This window comes from Pseudochaenichthys georgianus, chromosome 19, assembly GCF_902827115.2.
Source record: "Pseudochaenichthys georgianus chromosome 19, fPseGeo1.2, whole genome shotgun sequence".
In the NCBI taxonomy this organism is placed as follows: domain Eukaryota; kingdom Metazoa; phylum Chordata; class Actinopteri; order Perciformes; family Channichthyidae; genus Pseudochaenichthys; species Pseudochaenichthys georgianus.
The window spans coordinates 24,180,276-24,200,124 of record NC_047521.1 but is presented as its reverse complement, the minus strand read 5'-3'; the positions used below and the strand labels follow the sequence as shown (position 1 = coordinate 24,200,124).

Here is a 19,849-nt window from a genome sequence, read left to right as displayed (position 1 = left end):
GACTACATTCAGGCAGACTGTAGAACACAACCTCTTTGGACCATTTAGATACTTATTGAAAACTTTCCTTTTTACACCCGATTGGCCAGACTCTGTGTCCCCAAGGTGATAAAATAGCACACTATTCTTCCCACTTGTCTCTTTTCCTACTTGTTGTCTTGTTATGTATCTTTCTGTATGTTATGAGCACGTACTACTTCTGCTGGTTGTCAATACTTGATGCACCGTGAAAAACGATAGTTAAAAGTTTAGCAATTTCTTTGTTTCTCTCATCAGTCTTTTCACCTATTCTCCCATCTGCAGTCTTTATGCAATTTAGTTGTAATTGTGTTTGCAAACAACAGCTTAATCTTGCTTTTCTAGGATACGAAGCAATCGATCAGTTTTCCTGCAGAATCCATACTGGTAGCACACAGGATAGAGATCAGATATGGACAGGACAAACACTCTAATATATAATAATGATGTCATTATACAGCTTTTTCAAATCATTGTTTTGCTTTGTTCAAAAGTTTTGCATCTAAGTTGTGTTGTTGGGGATGAAGCTGTACATTACCATTTAAATAAAAACCTTAATCACTGGCAGACAGTCGATGTTAGTTGCAGCGAGAAAAGATTAAAACACTCAAACTGATACACAGCTGCTGTTGTTGTTGTTCTGTTTCCCCGTGCGTGTTTGTCCGCATGATGTCAAGCAGACACATTCTTCACAGCGCTGGGAGTGTGGTCGTTTTAATTAAATGAAAACATCCGAGGGGAAAGAGCCTATCACACTTCCCTTGCATAATTTAGCACTAACACACAATATTGTTGTTTGCAATTCCTTCTCTGAATGGTTTCAGCAGGACTTTTGTGCTAATGACAAATCAACCTGACGAGTCTGACACGCAGGCGGAGGAGAGGCAAAGGCTCAGCTATTGATTAAAACCCTGAGTGCATTAACAATAAACAAACAATAGCCTGGAGGGGGCTGCTTTGTCACCTGCAGTTTGTGAGTATCGGTTCGAGGAGAGAAGGACAGAGGGGTAAGAGAGGGAACGGGTAGAAATGAAAGAAAGTGAGAACGTGCTTGCCAGCAGTGTGAACCTGTAAATGTTGAGTGCCCCAAAGCGTTATGTCAGAAATGTATAGTACGGGTCTCCAGCACATAGAAACTGCCTCAATTAACAGTGTTGCATTCATTAGCATATGCAGACAATAGAAGAAAAAGGGCTTGGCCGATTTGGGGGTGGTCTCTCAGGATGTTTAGGATGTTGAATCAATTTCTGACATTTATATGATCAATAATGTCCTTTAGAGTCCCCCACAATCGGCCCACTGGGAGTACAAACATGGCCACTTTCTGAATCAAGCTGCCATTTTTTATCTTGAGAATGTCAGAAATTGAATCAACACCGTGAATAACATCAAAAACCACACCAAAAGTGTCCGAATCGGCCAAACCATTTTGAAACTATTGTCTGCATATGCTAATTAATGCTAATATTATGCTAATTGTGCAAATTGCCCAACATATACAAGTTAGCATCTGGTAGTTTCTATGTGATGGGGACGCGTACGATACATTTCTAACAGTAAACGTTGGTGTACTCGACATTTCAGGGTTCTCAATAGGACTGGCAAACAGGCTAATATGCGAGTGTTTGCGTATGCTCTTCCGATGCCAGAGAGAATTACAGTTATAGGTCAGAGCACACTTATCAGGAGGTGACACTTGATGAATATCCTGGAGACAGAGCTGCCCTTATCAAGAGGAAGCTTTAATTGAAAGGGGGGACATTTGGACTTTCTCTCAGAGCTCGTGAGCGGCGACTGAAAGCCTCGCTCCTCTCCTCTCCATAAAACAAATCACCCCGCAGCAGATGCCCGGGTAATTATTCAGTCACAGTTGTCGTAAATATTAAGCGCTAAAACCAGAAGTGCGGAGCGAGGGATGGAAGAACAAAAGAAAGAAATGGCTACACAGAAGGAGGAAGGAATGAAACATGGAGGTAAAGCGGAGCTGCTGCTGCCATCCAGACAATTTAATGAGGTGTCACCTTTAGGACAGAGCGGCTCAATGGATTGGTTCCAAGTCTGCTTGAAAGAGCAAAGCAGGAGTATTTGTTATGTGTCAGGTCCTATCACGCGCTGCCCACCCGTCTACAATTTGTTTTAGGCAAATACATTAACAGCTAGCTGCGTTTCCATTTCTTTACGGCCACTCTTCCCCCTGTGGGAGTTGAGGGGCAGGAGAATATCAAGTTACCATCTGCTGACACAAGTCTGCGCTTAATATACAGCACTGTACCGGAACACAGAAATAAAGCTGAGGCTCTGGTTCACTGAGTTCAACCCCAGAGGCTCCGCTGTGTCTGTGATTGTGTTAGCGAGGAACTTGTGGTCGTACTTTCTATTTTCGGTCAAACTGTTGACAGAAAAAAGGGTGTCTGCAGCTCCTGGGAGACAGTGAGAGCACTTCTGTCGTGTGTTTTATGAGACGAGGAATCCATACATGAATATATGCTGTACATGGGGACTGAGCACTTCTCACCTGCACCAGAGCCTCCTTCATGGCGGCCCAGTTGGAAACCCTCCAGGCACACTCCAGCATGAGATAAGGGTTTGAGTGGCCTTTGGATTGGCCGTATTCAGTCAGAGGTTCCCACTGGTTCAACTCCTTAGAACAGCTGTGGAGATGAAAAGTCAAGGCGTACGTAAGATAAGAAAATAAAAAATAAATAATCGTTTTATTTCGATTATGTTGTTTTCATAATCGTTGCAAGCCAAAATCGTAATTGCAATTAAAATACGATTAACTGAGCAGCCCTAGTTGACTAAAATCCTTCATCCAGTTAAATATAGTTAGAAGAATACCAATTGTAGAGCATTAAAGTCCAACAAAGGACGGTTTGCGGACAAAAAAACGGTATTTTCTTAAATTCCTGTATTTTTTCATATCGCAATATTTATAGCAGGGGAAAATATATATATCGCAATGTCCGTTTTTTACGATATCGTGCAGCCCTAGCTGGGAGAGTGATTTGGTTCTGCAGGGAGGTTGCCTGAAACACATCTTCCCAGAAACAGCATCCATATATGCAGACACATTTGATTTAAGCCAGCAAAGAAAAAGATGACATGGACAGATTCTAAAAGTAAAAATGTACATATCATAAAGGAAGTCATTCCATTCTTCTAATAGTGGTTTCTGTATTCCCTGCTGAATAACTCCTTCAAATATAATCAATGTGATCTAGTTTGAACGATCAATGGTGCGCGGTATATATATGAGGGTATTAAAGCAGAAGCACGATGTGTCTCACCGTATCCAGTGATCCTCCCACAGCTGGTACTCGGGGAAGATGGCGGGGGAGACGTTGGTCCTCTCGTGATCTTTCCTCGCCTTCTCCATGGCCTTCTCGTAGCTCTCCTGGGCCTGAACACACACACGCGTAACATTTAAATGCACGTTTTTTTTTAAGCTAGTGAAAAGATCAGTGGAACATTCCAGCATGGTTTAACTATCGGCAACATTTTTATATATAAATGGGCCCGATAAAAGATTAAAAAACACCTCTTAGTGAAACTCAATATCATTTAACTGCCACGCAAATTACAGCCCATAAAGTTAAATAACACATTCATGGAGGTGGGATTAATCTGCAGGGACTGAGGCTGCTGGGAAAATACGATATGTGGGTCAAACTCTGCAGCACCTTATTACAATTATATATATTTTACTCAATAAACTGTATCTGAATTGTTTGGTGAGCCCAATACATTTAAACTGTGTTTAATAGAATCATAAATATTGTATATTTTAACGTGGCTTTTTTTCGAGCTTTCTCTCACCTGTTCAAAGAAGCCGTGTTGCTCGTAGGCGATGGCAGTGGCGGTCTCAGGGAACTTGCACCTCTTCTGCCACAGACCGGCCCACATGTCCTCCTCCTGGAGCAGAGAGTAGAGCTCTGCCAAGGAGTCCAGGATCTCCTGCAGAGAGGGAGAACATAAGGTTAAGGAAACTGTAGATTGAATCAGGGCACTTTTTGTTAATGAGTCCATTTTAAACATGACAAGAAAATACAACTTTATATCATATAAGCAGTTATTTGCAACGAGGCTTTGCCATCTAAAAAAAATACTAAGACGGAACTTTGTTTATCCCCATGGGGAAATGCAGGCGTTTATAGCAGCAACGGTGTCAGAATGAAACAGGATTCACACGGGGTCAAAATAAAGAAAAAATAGAAAATAAAATAATAATACAGCAAAAATAAAGTAACTATTGAAACAAGATGTCACAGTAAAAAGTTGTGCATTTGTATGAACATGTTAAATATATTTGTGTGCAGATGAGAGTGCAGGTTTAACATTAACATATTATTAACATTTTAAACTGTATACCCCGGTTATCTAGGCCCTTTTTGTCGTTTGATGTATATATATATATGTCACACTGTAGGACCTCGAGAAACGATATTTCTGGATGTACAACATGTAGAATTCTTGACAATAAAGCTGACTTTGAGGTTAAAGTCTTGTAAAACAGTGCAGGTGTTATGTTTGAACAGTCCTGGTTACTTTCTTAGCCCTTGATTGTGCAGCCTGATGGCTACAGGCACAAAGGACTGTCCCAGGCGCTTGGTGCTGTGCCGAGGAGGGACGAGTCTGTGGCTGAACGTCCTCCTCATCTTCACATTGTTTTAGCATTGTCAAGTTCATAAATATTAGTGGTGACGGCCCAAATAACTCAATATCCAAACACATTACCTGTTGCGGGGGTGTGATGCTCTCCTGCTCGTAGAACTCGGTGCTCTGCTTGGGTTTGCTGTGCAGGCTGAGGCCCTTCTCGAAGGCCTGCTGCTCCAGCATCAGGGTGGAGCGCAGCCACAGGTTGTGAGTCTTCCCCAGATACTTCAGCACACAGGGGCGGATGGGGATGGGGGGTACGCACTGAGACATGGCCTCCACGAAGCAGTTGAGGGCGCTGGGCTGACAGTCCCTCTGCGCCTGGTGGCTGCCGCTGCACAGGAAGGGGCTCATCTCTCCAGACAGAGCCTGGAGGGGGAGAGAGAGCATCAAATACACAGTTTCACTTAAGTGGCATTGCACTGATACGGCATATTGATAAAGGCATTTTGTTGCATGTATGGGATGCAATGTGATGCCCTTTTCCAGTAACAGAGACATGGTAAGAAACTGGAAGAAGAGAGGTTCGTGGCTGGGAAGTGACAAACAATAAACACTTCCAAAATGATGCTAAATACAGAAATGTGCCAAAAATATAACTCTTACTGGTATTTGGTTTAAACTTTAATTGTTAATTTACTTACCTCTTCATTTATATATTATTAACTTAATTTGTATCATTTTAATTTTTTTATTGTCAGTGTATATGTCTTGTTTTAGTAAATAAAGCATTATTTAGTTCCTCTACGCCAGGGGTCGGCAACCCCTGGCCCGCGGCACCGTAACCAGTGGCACAGTAGGAATAAGTGGAAGAAGGGTGCAAAATATTACAATTTTATTTTCGGATCCTGACCGAGCCCGCCGCCAGAGCGCGTCTCCCCGTTACCTGCAGAAGGAAGCCATGCACGCAACGCAGCCCCGCTCTCTTTAACTCCAGGCGACTTTCTGCCGTTTTCCTCTGTGTGCTACACACAGGGGCGGACTGGCCATCTGTGTGTTCTGGAGAATCACAGAACCGACGGTCGTCATTAATTATTATTATGCCGTTTAAACCAATTATTTAAATTTGTTTAAACCGCATCATGTAAGTTGCGCTGACAGGTGAAAGAGGTCCACACACTGCTTCCCCGCAGCGAGGCTCCCTCCGCCCTCCCGTTGACAGTTCATGATCCTCGGCACTAGGGCTGCTCAATTAATCGTATTTCAATCGCAATTACGATTATGGCTTGCAACGATTACGAAAACAACAAAACGATCATTTTTAAATTATTATTATTTATATTATTATTATTTTTTATTGGTTTTGCTGTTGAATTATACTTAAAGTTCAGGGTAATCAACTGTTAAAAACATAACGTGAAAACATTTTTTCTCCAATAAATTGATGTTTTCAAAGTAAATGGATAATCGTTTTTAATAATCGTGATATCAATTATTGACCCAAATAATCGAGATTATGATTCTTGCCATAATCGAGCAGCCCTACTCGGCACACCGATCCCAATTTTATTTTTATATGGCACTTCATATCAAAAAGGTCGCCGACCCCTGCTCTACGCAATCAGAGCCTCTCAGACGGCTACATTTGGAAATAAAGACTTTTAAAATATGGCCGCCGAGTTGGTGCTCTGATAATTATGACTGACACACACTCAGAAATAAATGATGAACTGGTAATGAATATAATTTCCACTGCCCGTCCGCGGCTCAGTGTAATTAATGCCTTGATGGTCACTTTAATTAGCCTGGTGGTGGAGAAGGCCAACAAGTCATCAAATTCCTTCCCGAGAAGAATATGCTTTTCTATCATCACCATGTCATAATCCCCCCAGAGATGTAGCGCCTGAGCACCAGCAATCACGCTATCTTCACCATTAATTCATAAAGTGTATTAGTGGCATGAAACGCAGGCATCAGGATAAACACATGTGACATATTTGTGACTCCGTGCCTGTCACAGGAGGAAAATATCATCTTGACGGCATGTTTAAGAGCTCAATCACTTCAAATCATGGCCTTCCAACGAGTCTCAAAAATACTCAATACGCATCTGGTTCATTAAACTCATTACAGCTTTCCTCTCTGTGCTTTCTCATCGCCGTATTTACCATAAATTAATCTGTTCTCATTAAGTGGAATTGCATGTTTTGAGACAGGAATGGGATGGCCAAGGTCAGATTTACTTTCTGCCTGATAAGATGCTGAAAGGGAAATCGGGACTTGATGAGTTTGTACACAATGAGAAAAAATAAGCAAGATACAAATACTCATTCCACAGTACAACGACAGTTTGCGACGGTAGTAAAGTGCATGAGTTATCAATGAATTCACGTAAAGGCCCGGACACACCAACCCGATTTTGGCCGTCGATGAGCGTCCTGTCGCCCTACTCAGATTGGTGTGCCGCGCCCGGTCGTGTCTTTTTGGCCGTGCCGACACCTTCAGCTAGCGAATCAGTGCATGAGAAGCGAAACGAAAGTGAGGGACCCAAACAAACTATTAAGAAGGCACATTTGAGATTTCATTGAACTCCAGCTCTCGACACAGGTTCGGGAAAGCCCCGTGAGCTTCTCGCTGTAGAGTGAACATGGAACGCACACGCTATTTGTTGTTTGTTTATATCACGCAGTCTGTTCTTCTTCTCTCGGTGTATCACGCAGTCTGTCTTCCGGTTACCTCTTTTGAAAGACGAATGCACACTACCGCCGCCTGCTGGTAAGGAGAGTTATTGCCACTCATGCATGCGCAGTTCCTACGTGCTACATGGCCGTCGGCTGAAGTCTGTGCGGTGTGTTCAAGGGCGAAACGTGGCCAAGAGACGTGAGGCGACACAACAGTCGTGTTCCGTCGGGACGTGTCAGTTCGGTGTGACGGGCCTTAAAGCAGAACAATGCTGTAGTAATGGTTCCTGTTGCTCAGGATGTCCATTTTTACATCAAAAGCTTCAATTGAGATTTTTATGATGAAGTTTTGAAAGTACGTAGTTTTTTCACGACTTAATCTTTTTAATGCTAGAACAAGATCCTCAATTTGAACAGAGCGATTCTTCGGATTAAAGGACTACGTCTTTTTCTTCTTTAAAGTGGACCTATCATTCTATATTTGAATAATATATTGTAGGGCCATACCTATATAAAACATGTCTGAAGTTTTTTTTTTTAAATACCAAACAGATCCTGCATTTTAGCCATGCCTCATTTCGCTCCATTTGCTCTTTTCCAGCCCTGTTTTTGCAAGGGCTGATTCTGAGAGAAGTCTTCTTCGCTGCTTTTGTGGCAGACTACAGCGCCACCTACAGGCCTGGCATATGGACTACAGCGTCTCCAGCGCTTTCGAGCGGCAATGGACGTGGCCCAACCTCCCTGATAGGTGGAGAGTTGCCCATATAGGCGGCGCACCCCTTTGCTGACGTCAGAAAAATTCAAATCTGTATCAGCTCCGTTGCAGCCCCTTTTTTAGAGATTTGGGTACGGAGGAAAAGAGAGAGGGTTGTGTTTTCTGACACTTTTCATGTATAAAAGACGTACAAAAGTGCATTTTGCATGATAGGTCCCCTTTAATATAATATGTCACTACGACACGCAGTGAACATTTGAAAAGGCAAACCCCCCCAAAAACATGGCAGAAAACATAGTAGATATAAAGTGGTAGGGAAGAGTTTTTCAAGCATTTTGGAAATGACTTCATCATTAAAAATGTTGAATTTTGGTCTTTACAAAACTGCTATATAATTCTCCTAATAGTATGATACTAATAATATGAGTGTAGCCTAATCTAAATCTGCTACTAAGCAGAAATACAGGGTTTAAATATTCAAATTCAAATGTTGGTTTGGCATTTGAATGTCAACGTCATGGATGAAGCTTCAAACTAATTGGTACATTATATTAATATACTTTTGATATACTTTTAGTGGTTCAGAGAGTCCTTAAAAGTAGATTAGAGCTTGTTCCCTAACAAGCTCCCTTTCTTTCGAACCAACTTTGTGTTATCTTGTGTTTTTATTATACTCTTGTAATACTTTCATTCGTGTTTGTTAATCTGTAAAGCCCACTGAGACAAACATGTTTCGTGATATTGGGCTATATAAATACACTTTGATTTGTATCCAGCTGAAGTCACCAGCTCTACTTGCTTGTATACTCTGGGTGTTACTAGATAAATGCCAGTAAGTTGTACTCACATGCTGCTGCCTGTCGGAGAGGATCTTCCAGAGGCGAGGGAAGAGCTGAACCCAGGTCTTCTCAGCCAGCGGGGTGGAGATGTGGCAGAGCTGCACCAGAGCGTTCAGCAGAGCCCCCGTCTGAAAGAAATACATAAAATCGAAATGTATTATAGCCCACAATCACAAGAAATGCCTCAAAGGGCTGTACAAAAGCAAAGACAAAACACAAACGTCATAAAAACATTATACATCAACATAAGTATTGCCATGTGTTAAAAGCATGTGACTGTAGTGATGGTACTGTTGAAACAGACAGCTGCTGACTCAGCAAGGCTCTGGATCCGTGTCTGCTGATTTACTTTCGTACTGGGTGGTTAATTGTATTCGAATAAACTTCCAGGTTAAATCGAGTTTTATTTGATGGCAAGAATTAAAGCAGCATGTTTCTGGATCATGAAAAACTTCTGCACAGCATACATTGAAACCGTTTTTTTATGAATATGATGTTCAATATCTTTTATAGTAGCCCCTGGGTAATTAGGGTCATTCTGGAAACTCCACAACAGTTAGATAAATCAATCCCTGCCGTTTCGTCAGCCCCTCAGTTCACTGTAGAACAGATCAGATTTAGAAAGACAAACGTACCTTGACCTCCCGTAGTGAGTCGAGGAACTTGTCATGGCGGTTTGTCAGCATGTGAAGCTGGTTTCCTGCGTCTTTCTCCGCCTGCTCCTTACTCTTTGGGATGGCCGTTTGATCACCTGGTGCCAACTCTATGTCTATCTCCACATCCTGCCAGACAAGAGAAGAGAAGGAAGTGTGTATTGTCAGAAAACTTCGGCAGCAAAGAAGCAATACTTTCACTTTTTCTCAGGTCAACATTTGGTAACACACCAAGCGATAAAATTGTCATTCATGTTGGTAAACGTGTATTTTGTGTGTGTGTGTGTGTGTGTCTCACCTCCTCCTTGGTCTCACTGTTCTCTCTCTCACGTGGCTCCTGCTTGACATGCGTTGCCATGGCGAAGGCGGCGCGGTCGTGGCTGTCGGCGAGGTTGATGACATTGGTAATTGACGGCAGCATGGAGCCCTGGCAGCTGGTGCCGATGATGGTGTTTCGCTCACACACCGCCAGCAGCAGCTGATAAGAACGAACACACACAGTAGTTACAATATCAAAAAAGTATTGTACATAGGAACACACTGTCCAACTCTAACTGTGAGTGTGAAGGTAAAACATCACAGATAAAAGGAACATAAGATGGAGAATTATGTCCTTAGTAATAACTATTTTACTTTCGATATGATTCACAACATTCAAGGGATTGATCCGTTTTACATCACTATTCTCATTATCCTTAAAACACATATTAAAGATTATTATCTGTACCAAACAAGGACTTTTAATGAAGTCTGTAGGATCGGATTTGTAGCCAGGACTTCTCTGGAGTACCAAAATAAAAATATAGCATGATATTTTCACATATCTAGCCGTTAAAAAGGGGACATATGTTTCTCATAGTTGTATTTTGTGGCTCTACTGTGACATGTTGACATGTTTAAAAAGGTACGTTATATACCTTTTTAATGTCAAACTACAGGAAAGGGAAAACCACCAAAAGCATATCAGGGCTTCCTTTAAGGAAACATTGCACTCGTCCATCGTTGTGCAGCTCTTTGTGTACCTCGATGCACTGTTTGATCCAGAAGTGGCTGCCCATGGCCTCCCAGTTCTGAGAGCAGCAGATGTAGAGCAGCCGCTCGTAGACGCGCCGCTTCATGGAGGAGTCGAACACCTCGAAGAACTTGGCTCTGATCAGCGGCTGAGTGCAGCGGAGCCCCGAGAGGAAGGCGGGCTCCAACTTGGACGTGATGTCACTTCCTGAAAGGCTCTCATCCCTGGATAACGGGCAAAACATTTATCAGACAGAGCCCACATGCTGACTCGTACACAATGTAACTATGTGATGATGATGACAGCTGAACACTGACTTCTTTTGATAATAAAACACTTCATCCATTTGTACAGCAGTCACTGAGCAGGCAGTGACGCAAAAGCTAAAAGGACCACAGAAATATAATACAAATTGGGAGCACCTAAACTCTGCAAAAAAGCCAGTTTTTAAGCTTGTAATATTCAGTTATTGTTGAGTATTTCTATAGATGTGTGCTGACCCTTTGGCCAGTTTGAAGCCGTCATCTCTGCTGCAGACGTCTTTTATTCAGGTCAATTATTCTTCCTTTGAAAAGTTGATTATTACAAATCCTCTCTTCAAACTCTCCCCTTTCTCTGAGCTTCATTTCGTTACGTAACTTTTTTTTAAGCTGCATCAACTGGACTGACAATTCTCACTCCCAGTGGCACTCGACTTTATGTTTTTGTCCTTTTGTTAACATTTGCAAATCAATATAATCCTCAAAATGTATGTTTTTCTTTCTTTACAATTACTACTAGTTATATTTACGGATATGTTTCTTGTTTTGCTGCATAAATGTAAACTAATTACACAAACCACATATTGGCAGAATGCAATCTTGTTTGTGATTAAGCGCTAATGTACGAATATTGCAGGCGTGTATGGATCTAAACATATCACATGCACATGAAAAATGATTCCATGGCAACAAGGTGCCAGCATGTTTTAACAGCTGTGTCGTGCACCATCACTGAAGTGTGTGAGTTAACACTGAATATTCGGTGATATTTAGACTTGTGGATAATGTACTGTTCGTATAGCCCAAACCGTCATACATCAAACACTTAAATAACATCATTTCTTGGGTGTGATTCACGTAACAGAAGGAGACGGTGAAGGTGGGATAAAAGCAACAACAAAGGCAGCGCTGCATGTGGTCCCTATTTGTAATTTCTTTTAATCACACATTGTTCTGGCACAGCTGCTTTATCATTTCCATTATCATTACTCGCTGTCCATCATGTCTTTACGGCTCCTCTTAAATCTCCTGACATGAAGAGCCGATGTAGTGGAGGGATAGAGGGATGCATTTGGCTGATTAAGTGTGTGTGTGTGTGTGTGTGTGTGTGTGTGTGTGTGTGTGTGTGTGTGTGTGTGTGTGTGTGTGTGTGTGTGTGTGTGAGAGACGGAAAGACAAAGCGATGCCAGGTTTGATGAGGGGCAGTGTCTCCCCTCTACCCCCCCCCCCCCCCCTGCTGGAGTTGGTCCTCACACTGCTGTAGCGCTGGGGAAAAGCCTGGCACGCTATCTATCCGTCTCCATCTCTACCTGCCGTCTGTCTGAGCCTTTCTGCACGATGCCACGTCTCCATCTTTTTCTTATTAACTTAATACATCTCTGCTTTGATCACCATCAGCAGCTAAAGGCCTCTTTAACTGTGCAAGTCAGCATTAATATCTTAGTTAAAAATAACAATGTATTACAGTAAATCAAAGAAAAACCCTAACTTAGGAGGAATATCTTATCTGAACCACTGCAAATATTTTAAACACATTTGTATTATTGTTGTTATATTTATTTAAACTTCTGATGTTTATTTGTTATTTTATATTTTAGTGCACATTCTTACTTTGATTTAATGTGTTTTAATTATTTAATGCTCCTATAATTTAATATCATTATATTTTTTTTACATATTATATTTTGTTCTTATTTTTATATTTATTTAAAAATGTTTCCCAAATAATTATTATGCAATAACTATAAATAAGTACTTTTTACATTTGTATAAATTCTTTAAAATAAAAAAAAAGTAACTGTCATCAAACCTTACCTCCTCCAGATAAAAAAAGTAGTTCTGATTCTGATGAGTGATGAAACACCAATGACTCCAACTGCCCGCCCCCCCCCCCCTCCTCCTCCTCCTCCTCCTCTTCCCCATTTTCCATCGCTCCAACCTCCCGCGTCTTTACCCGCCTCACACCCCCCCCCCCCTGACCTTCATCCCTTCCGTGAAGATGGATGCAAGGGCGGCAAGGCGGCGGCGGCGGCGGCACGGCCATTTGGCCATGTGATGAATGGCGGTAATTACCTGTAGACGTAATTAACGAGGTCCAGGAACTGGCCGTTTAACTCAAGTTCATCGGGGAAACGCTTCTCTATGTAGGTCATCATCTTCACCAGCAAGATGGACTTCTCACGGAGGTTGGGCATCTAGAAGAGAGATGTCGATTAGAAAAGAGACACAGAGGAAAGGTGACCGAGGGGGCGAGGATCAAAAGACAGATAATCTGTTTGGAAATGTAAACGCATCTCTGTGTCCAGCTCGGCCATTTATTATTTACTGCATGTCCTTTGAAAGCTAACGAAAATAAAGACACCTCTGAGGGTATTATGCTAATGTCCCTCGCTGGGTTGAGAGAATGTGCTTTGCTTGTTGTTTGTCCAAAGGTTTCACACGTTTGGCTGATTCGCTTCCCTGATTCCCACCTGCTGCTGGTATCAAAGAAACAATGCGACGATCTGCTGAATCTCAACTTTATACTTGTTTGAAAGCATTATATATTTGTTTGACTTCTTAAGAGTCTCTTGTTACCTGATTGGCCGCCATGGGAGAGTTGTTCTTCACCCACTCCTCCACGATCTTGACGACAGCTCGGAGGATTTTGGGGTCAGGTGACTTCTCAATCAGCGAGGTGAGGATGACCTGGATGAAGTTCTTCCTCATCTCCATGCTCATGACTGACAGGCGAGTCTTCACCAGGTCGAGACTCAGCATCACCAGCTCACTGGTCACTATGGGAACAGAGCAGGTAAATTAATTAGATAAGCAATACAGGCACAATCCTAACAGGGAACAGCCCGTCTGGTCAGATAGCCTCTGGTCTTTAACTGCGCCTGGTGGAGGGTAAATGTCTGTTTCCTGATGTAGTCATTAGGGGCCATTTTAAAGCCCTGATAGCATCTTACAGCCATTACCTCCATCGGAGAAGCAACAGGAGTTACGCATCTACAGACCGACTTCTATAGATCTACTGAAGACAATGAACCGTGATGAATTCTTGTAATAAAAAAAGACATTTGTGAAGCTCTCTGCCTTTGCCGTGTGACACACAAGGCTCAGTGCCATGCTTCAGACAGTGTCTACTCTTTTTAAACTTGTAGCAAAACGGCACAAGGTCGCCATCTGTTTGCTTTAGAGACAATACAGGGTGGGAACCAGAGCGGAGGAGCGTTCCCTGTGAAACCAGACGGTATCTGTAGAGAGGATCTCCTCTGACCACAACAGAGCTGGGGTCAGTGATTCAAAACCTTTGATACGGTCTTTGAATGGAGCCTGATACCGCTGAGGAACCTGGGATATCTGAGCTCTCACTGAGTCTGAGGAAGGTCAACATCAGAGTGTGCTGTGTACAATTGACCTCGCACACAGAAAACCCCTCGGATCAGGTTTAGGGAAAGTACACACACTAGCCTTCATGATAATGTCAGCTGTAACTGCAGAATACACTCAGCTGATGTGGTGATTGATGTGTGGTGCACTGATGGTGACTCAGGTGCTGTGAACTGAAGAAGTAAGGTGTGTGTCAGGGTGTGTGTTGTACCTGTGCTGGTCTCGGTGACCCCCGGGGTGGCCGCCTGGGGGCTCAGGTGTTCCCGCACCATCTTCTGCAGCGAGCGCATGAACACCGAGATGAGCCGGTCGATGTAGCTGGCGTTGTAACTGCAGGCCGACTTCAGGATCATTAGAGTTCCTGGAAGACGAATGAAAGGGGAGAGAGGAGGATGAAGAAGGGGGACATGGAGAAAGACAACTTATGATGAGAGAAGCTCCGGGGGAAAGTAACAGACACACACCTGGAGTCAGCTGTTCATTCAGCATGACAACTAAGGTTGGAATTGGAAGTTTGTTACAGAGCCTGCTACCTAGAAGGGATACTTTCGTTAAAGGGGCCCTATTCTGCTCCTTTCAGGTTTCATCATTGTATTTTGTCCTACTGCAGGAATCCTGAAGTCAGATGTAAAACCTTTTAAGACCTTTTTTAAGACCCTTTCCAAACATTTTAAGACCTCATCGCCACTTGGAGTTTTAACCGGTTACCTTGGCGACACACTTCACCTCACATTGACTATATACAGTATTGATTGTCCTTCCTCCTGATCTTCCAACCATTTGGACGCAGACTTGCATTTCCCCATAACGATGTTGTTTAACAACCGGCGTAAACGGAGCTTCACGCTATCAAGCAGTGAGCGCGCGATGTCTTGTTCAGATGACGTCAAACCCAACGGGATGCCATGAATAAACTACAGAATCACACGACACACCTACGCCATGACTACATTCAGGCAGACTGTAGAACACAACCTCTTTGGACCATTTAGATACTTATTGAAAACAAGCTACAACATGTGATACCTTGGGAAATGCCCTTTAATACTTTTTAATAGCCTTCATTTTCGCTAAATTGATTGATAAACTTTTAATACTTGTTAAGACCCCGCTGACGCCCTCTACTGGGACATGATTCCATGCTTCAATGTTTAAAAAGCTCTTTATTTTTCTCATACTGCCTGTGCTGAGCCCAGTCTGCTCCGATTGGTTAGCTCTGTTCCGATTGGTCGATTGCTTAGAGATGTGCCGCCCCTAAGCATATCATTTATGTGTTGGAACGGCTAGCCAATAGAAGCTTGATTGTTTCATAAAGATGTCACTTGTTACAGAAGTAAACAAAGGAGTCCAATGGAAGCTTCTTTGGGACAAAAACCTATATAACGCTCCAGGAGAGGAAAACCCCTTTATAGGGCCCCTTTAAAATATCCCTCCCCCCCCCCCCCCCCCCGACCGCCCATCACATCAGCTCTACCTCTCTGTGACAGCAGGATACCAAATGCGTTTTATTGACTGCCATTTTGGGAAACCCTATAAAAATGACATTACCTCTACGGTCCTCTCCAATAACCCATTATCACCTTGAGGGCCCTTTATTTGGGAAGCTACAGCATATTTCAAATAAAAAGAAAAGAGATATCTCATAACTGTCTCCTTGGAATAAGCTGTAATATCTATATATATATATATATATATATATGACATCTGGGAAGATAACAGTAGTGTTCGAACAGGGAGGGTGGCCAGAAGCAGCAATCCTACCCGGGACAACCTTCCCGAACCGCTGGACTGTGGCCTGGGTTTAAAAAGACCAGATGTTAGCCCGAGCAGCAGGGCTCACCGGCTCGCATTTTAACGACCCACTCAGCGGCTTAATTGCTAAGGTGGCTTGGTATTGTAGAGTTAGAGTGGGAAAATTATTATAATTTTTTAACGCAGAGTTTACGAGCAACAAAGGGAAGGTAACGAGGGAGCACGAGGGATAAATGAGAGGAAGGAAAAAGCGTTGAGAGGTAAAGGTCTTACCGAAGAGCTGTGTGGGGTTCGTGTTGCTTGTGGCTTTCTCATAGTTGGTAAGCCCCTCATAGATGACCTTGCCCACGGCAGCGTACAGACACTCCAACTCCTCATACTTAGATGCCACTGTTGACGTGCCTAGAAGGAGAGAGCAGTGTGTGAAAATCAGAGAACGTAAATCAATCAATGGTCCACATATTTCCACACATCTTTCATAAATACAAAATAAGACGCGTTCACAGTGCAAGGACGTGGATAGACGCTACTTTCTACATTACTGTGACGAAGGAGCAGCTCCTCTGTAGCTTAGCCTGATCGACCCGGTTTCCATTCAGATAACACACATTTGAAAGGGTTTTGCCTGCCGTCTTGTAAGCACACTTTCCAAAGCATTGACTGTACTAACATTATCATTGTGATACCTGCATTACAGTGACATCACGGTATGTTCAGTTAGTTGGCGTCTACATGGAGATAAGCCCCGCCAGCACGTCTAGTTAGAGTGGTGCAAGTTTACACAGATGACGACATGCAGTGCTTTCCTGAGTTTATAAATAAAGCTGGATTGAAACGGTTCAAATTAAAGCATTTTGCACTCACTGGGCTCTGTGGGGAAGATGCTCATGAGGCGGGACAGGAGGGAGTGGACAGCCCGCAGGACTTTGGTGTTTCCGCAGGTCATGCACGCAGCGATGCCTCTCTGGAGGGGTTTAAAGTGAGCCAGGATGGCCGGGGACTGCAGCACTGTGAGCAGGAAGCAGAGGATCTCCAGTCCAGTGCAGATGTTGGAGATGTTAGCCGCGGCTGGCTGCTCCTGAGAGGACAACAAAGCGGAGGTCAGTGGAGTTCAATAAGTACATGAATCGTGTTACAAAGGCCTTTTGTATCCTGGTCTTCATATCAAGGTAAATATCCAGGCTTATAAGTCCAGACGTTACGAGCCTAGAACAAAGCAAGAAAATATATTGTGCAAATTCATCAGTTGATGCATTAATCATTGAAGTTTTTATTTTTACATAAACTCCAGACAACTCTGAAATCAATATTCTACACACAGAGGTATTTCTCACACAAAGCAGCGCCGTTAAACTGGAGATCAATGGACAACATCGGGGCCTAATTTGGTCTAAATTGCAGTCAAGGTTTACAACGACGGCGGGGCCAAGAGGATAATCTGGGAAAGATCCATAGCACTAATCTTTGCTAATGAACAAGGTGACTCTAGTGATAAGGCCCCTGGTAGATATTAGGCTGCTATTGATTTGTGTGCGCATGTTTTTGCATGTGCTCGTTCGCCCTCTCAGGCCGACTCTTAATCACTGCCATGTCGGTACAATGAGACGATAACAAGGTAATCCGATTTGAAGCATTGTTCATTAGTGGGAGTAAGTCGGCTCGGCAGGTAGAGCGTGCTCCCAGGGGGAAAGGGCCCGTGAGTTGGGGTCTGCATAAGACCTGCAGAAAGCCTTGTATTGTCAGACCATGTCCCCCATGGGACCCGGAGGGGCTGATTGGGGTTGAGTGAGGGGAGCTCGAGAAAAACGCGCAGCAGCGATCCCCAAACGGGAACAGAGGAAGTACGTGACGATTGCCGGCGCGCGGCGATAACCTTGTCTGAACAGTGGCGCCGAATCAGACCGGGGAGATGAGTGGAGAAGGAGAGGATAAAAAAACAGAGGAAGATAAGACGCTGAAAAGAAAAAAGGACGGAGGGGAGAGGCAGAGAGGCACAGGATGAGCATTTGGGGATGGAGAGGGCGGAGGGGCTGAACGAGGAAGCACAGGCCAACCCGGATAGACTCCGTTATCTCGCCACTGTCATTATTTTGTCATTATGGCGGTCGGCGCCTCACTTCGTGTGTTGCTGATAACAGACAAAGGACTTGGAGGCGTTAGAGCAAACACTAAGACGGAGCTTAGGCGGAGGCAGGGACACTTCTGCGCTCTCTGGGAAAGCGTACAGCAGGCACGCACTAGTTATCCTTTACTGTTTGATAATTATTGCTTGAAGCTGCAACAACAAGCATGAATTTTTAATCGTTTTTATTCAGACTTGTGTCCCAAAAACACTTTTGATGACATGCACAGGCGACTTCAGAAGAATCTGTGGAAGGCTTTCAAAGGCAAGTACTGTATTCTTTGGAAAGACATGAATAGTCTCCATTGCAAAACACAAAAGGCACCAGTTAAAGGGGCCCTGTTGTGCTTTTTGGGGTTTTCCCTCTCCTATAGTGCGTTAGATCGTTTGGTGTGCATGTAATTGATGATTTGACTCATTTGTTTACCTCTGACACACTGTTGTGATATAAGGTTGTAACACTCGGGCTTCTATTGGCTAGAGCTCCAACACATTGTACTCTGGTTCAAGACAGAGGGTGAAAAGAGCTGCGAGTATGAATAAAAGAAAGACCTTTTGAACATCGAAGCATGGAAACATGTCATACTAGAGACACAAAATACAAATATGAATTTAGTATGAGCAGAATAGGACCCCTTTACTCATAATGAATCTTTGGAAAAGCCAAGTGACCTCCGGGGACTGCAGGGCAGAAACACAGCAGGAAGGAAGTAACCAGAAACGTTACCATAATGCGTTCTTACCACAGTCATGAGCAGCTTGTCGAACCACTGCAGCTTGAGCTCTGCGCGCGGCCACATGTCGGGCCTGAGGGCGGACTTCATGAGGCTGACGCAGCGCCGCGACAGCAGCTCCCCCGGAGACCCCGCCACGTTGGTGCTGTCGTTCACCTGGACAGGAGACGGGGACACAAGTTGGTGATCATTATCAGTGTCTTCATCTCTGATAGAATGTATTTTGATTCTTTTGTTGTTTCCTAAATGTTCAGAATCCCTTTATTAGTCCCACAGAGGAGACATTTACATTGTGACAGCAGAAAAGGAGCCAAAGACAGCTTAATGTTAGCTAAGCATGCATAACAAAGTATTAAAGATATCAAATTAAAAAAAGTTACACATTTTACGAAATACACATCCTGTAACAGCTCTGAGGATTTAGCAGCCAGGTATATATTGTTTTTAACGGCATATATATATATATATATATAGCACATATTGCACATAGTTTGTATTTAACAACAAGAGGTGTTATAGTCTGTGTTGTTGTTGTCTGTGGGGGTCTACTAGGGGCCGTGGTGGTTATATAGTCACATTGTTGGTGCTAAAAATACAAATATTGAAAGAGATATAATGGCGTAAAGGGGTGATAAACAACACAGAGCCAGAAGAGACCAGGACTGCTATAGTGCTGTTATTTAGAAGCTTCATGTTTAGAAGCATCCTGGAGCAAGTCAATGAATCCCTATCAGCTGCAGGTGTGCTGTTCTTTGGTGGATGTTAATCCTCTGGGGGGCCGGGGGGAAAGATACCATGTTTCCTACAGGGATCGATTCAGTATCACAATACACTGTTATCGAGCGGGGTACAAAGAGAAGATTATGTTTCTTCAGACTGTTCGGGGAGCAGCGATTCATCCCCAGCGGTTATACAGAAGGTTATAATCAACAGAGATGGTTGGATGAGCAGTGAGAAAGGAGCTTGGCCCCGAAAAAGAAAGAAAGAAAGTAGGAAAGAGTCAAGGTGAGTGAAACCTCAGCAGTCTATTTCAAGCAAGGTCATCACTGCCACTAAACCAAGGGACAGCTGTGTGAGGCGACGCATACAGGACTG

At 43.4% G+C, this 19,849-nt stretch overlaps 1 protein-coding gene across 2 annotated transcripts in view; it reads right to left on the bottom strand.

Moving 5' to 3' along the window:
* trrap (transformation/transcription domain-associated protein) overlaps positions 1–19,849 on the bottom strand; it is a 117,961-nt gene that overhangs the window by 45,196 nt on the left and 52,916 nt on the right. For both annotated transcript variants that reach the window (XM_034107282.2, XM_034107283.2), the window contains 14 exons: positions 18,764–18,910; positions 16,763–16,976; positions 16,172–16,300; positions 14,358–14,507; positions 13,349–13,548; positions 12,845–12,966; positions 10,522–10,735; positions 9,798–9,977; positions 9,482–9,628; positions 8,855–8,974; positions 4,753–5,040; positions 3,835–3,972; positions 3,306–3,418; positions 2,534–2,669 (listed from right to left, as the gene is read on the bottom strand). In XM_034107282.2, coding sequence (XP_033963173.2) covers positions 2,534–2,669; positions 3,306–3,418; positions 3,835–3,972; positions 4,753–5,040; positions 8,855–8,974; positions 9,482–9,628; positions 9,798–9,977; positions 10,522–10,735; positions 12,845–12,966; positions 13,349–13,548; positions 14,358–14,507; positions 16,172–16,300; positions 16,763–16,976; positions 18,764–18,910 — 2,298 coding nt within the window. The remainder of the gene's footprint in view (positions 1–2,533; positions 2,670–3,305; positions 3,419–3,834; positions 3,973–4,752; positions 5,041–8,854; positions 8,975–9,481; positions 9,629–9,797; positions 9,978–10,521; positions 10,736–12,844; positions 12,967–13,348; positions 13,549–14,357; positions 14,508–16,171; positions 16,301–16,762; positions 16,977–18,763; positions 18,911–19,849) is intronic.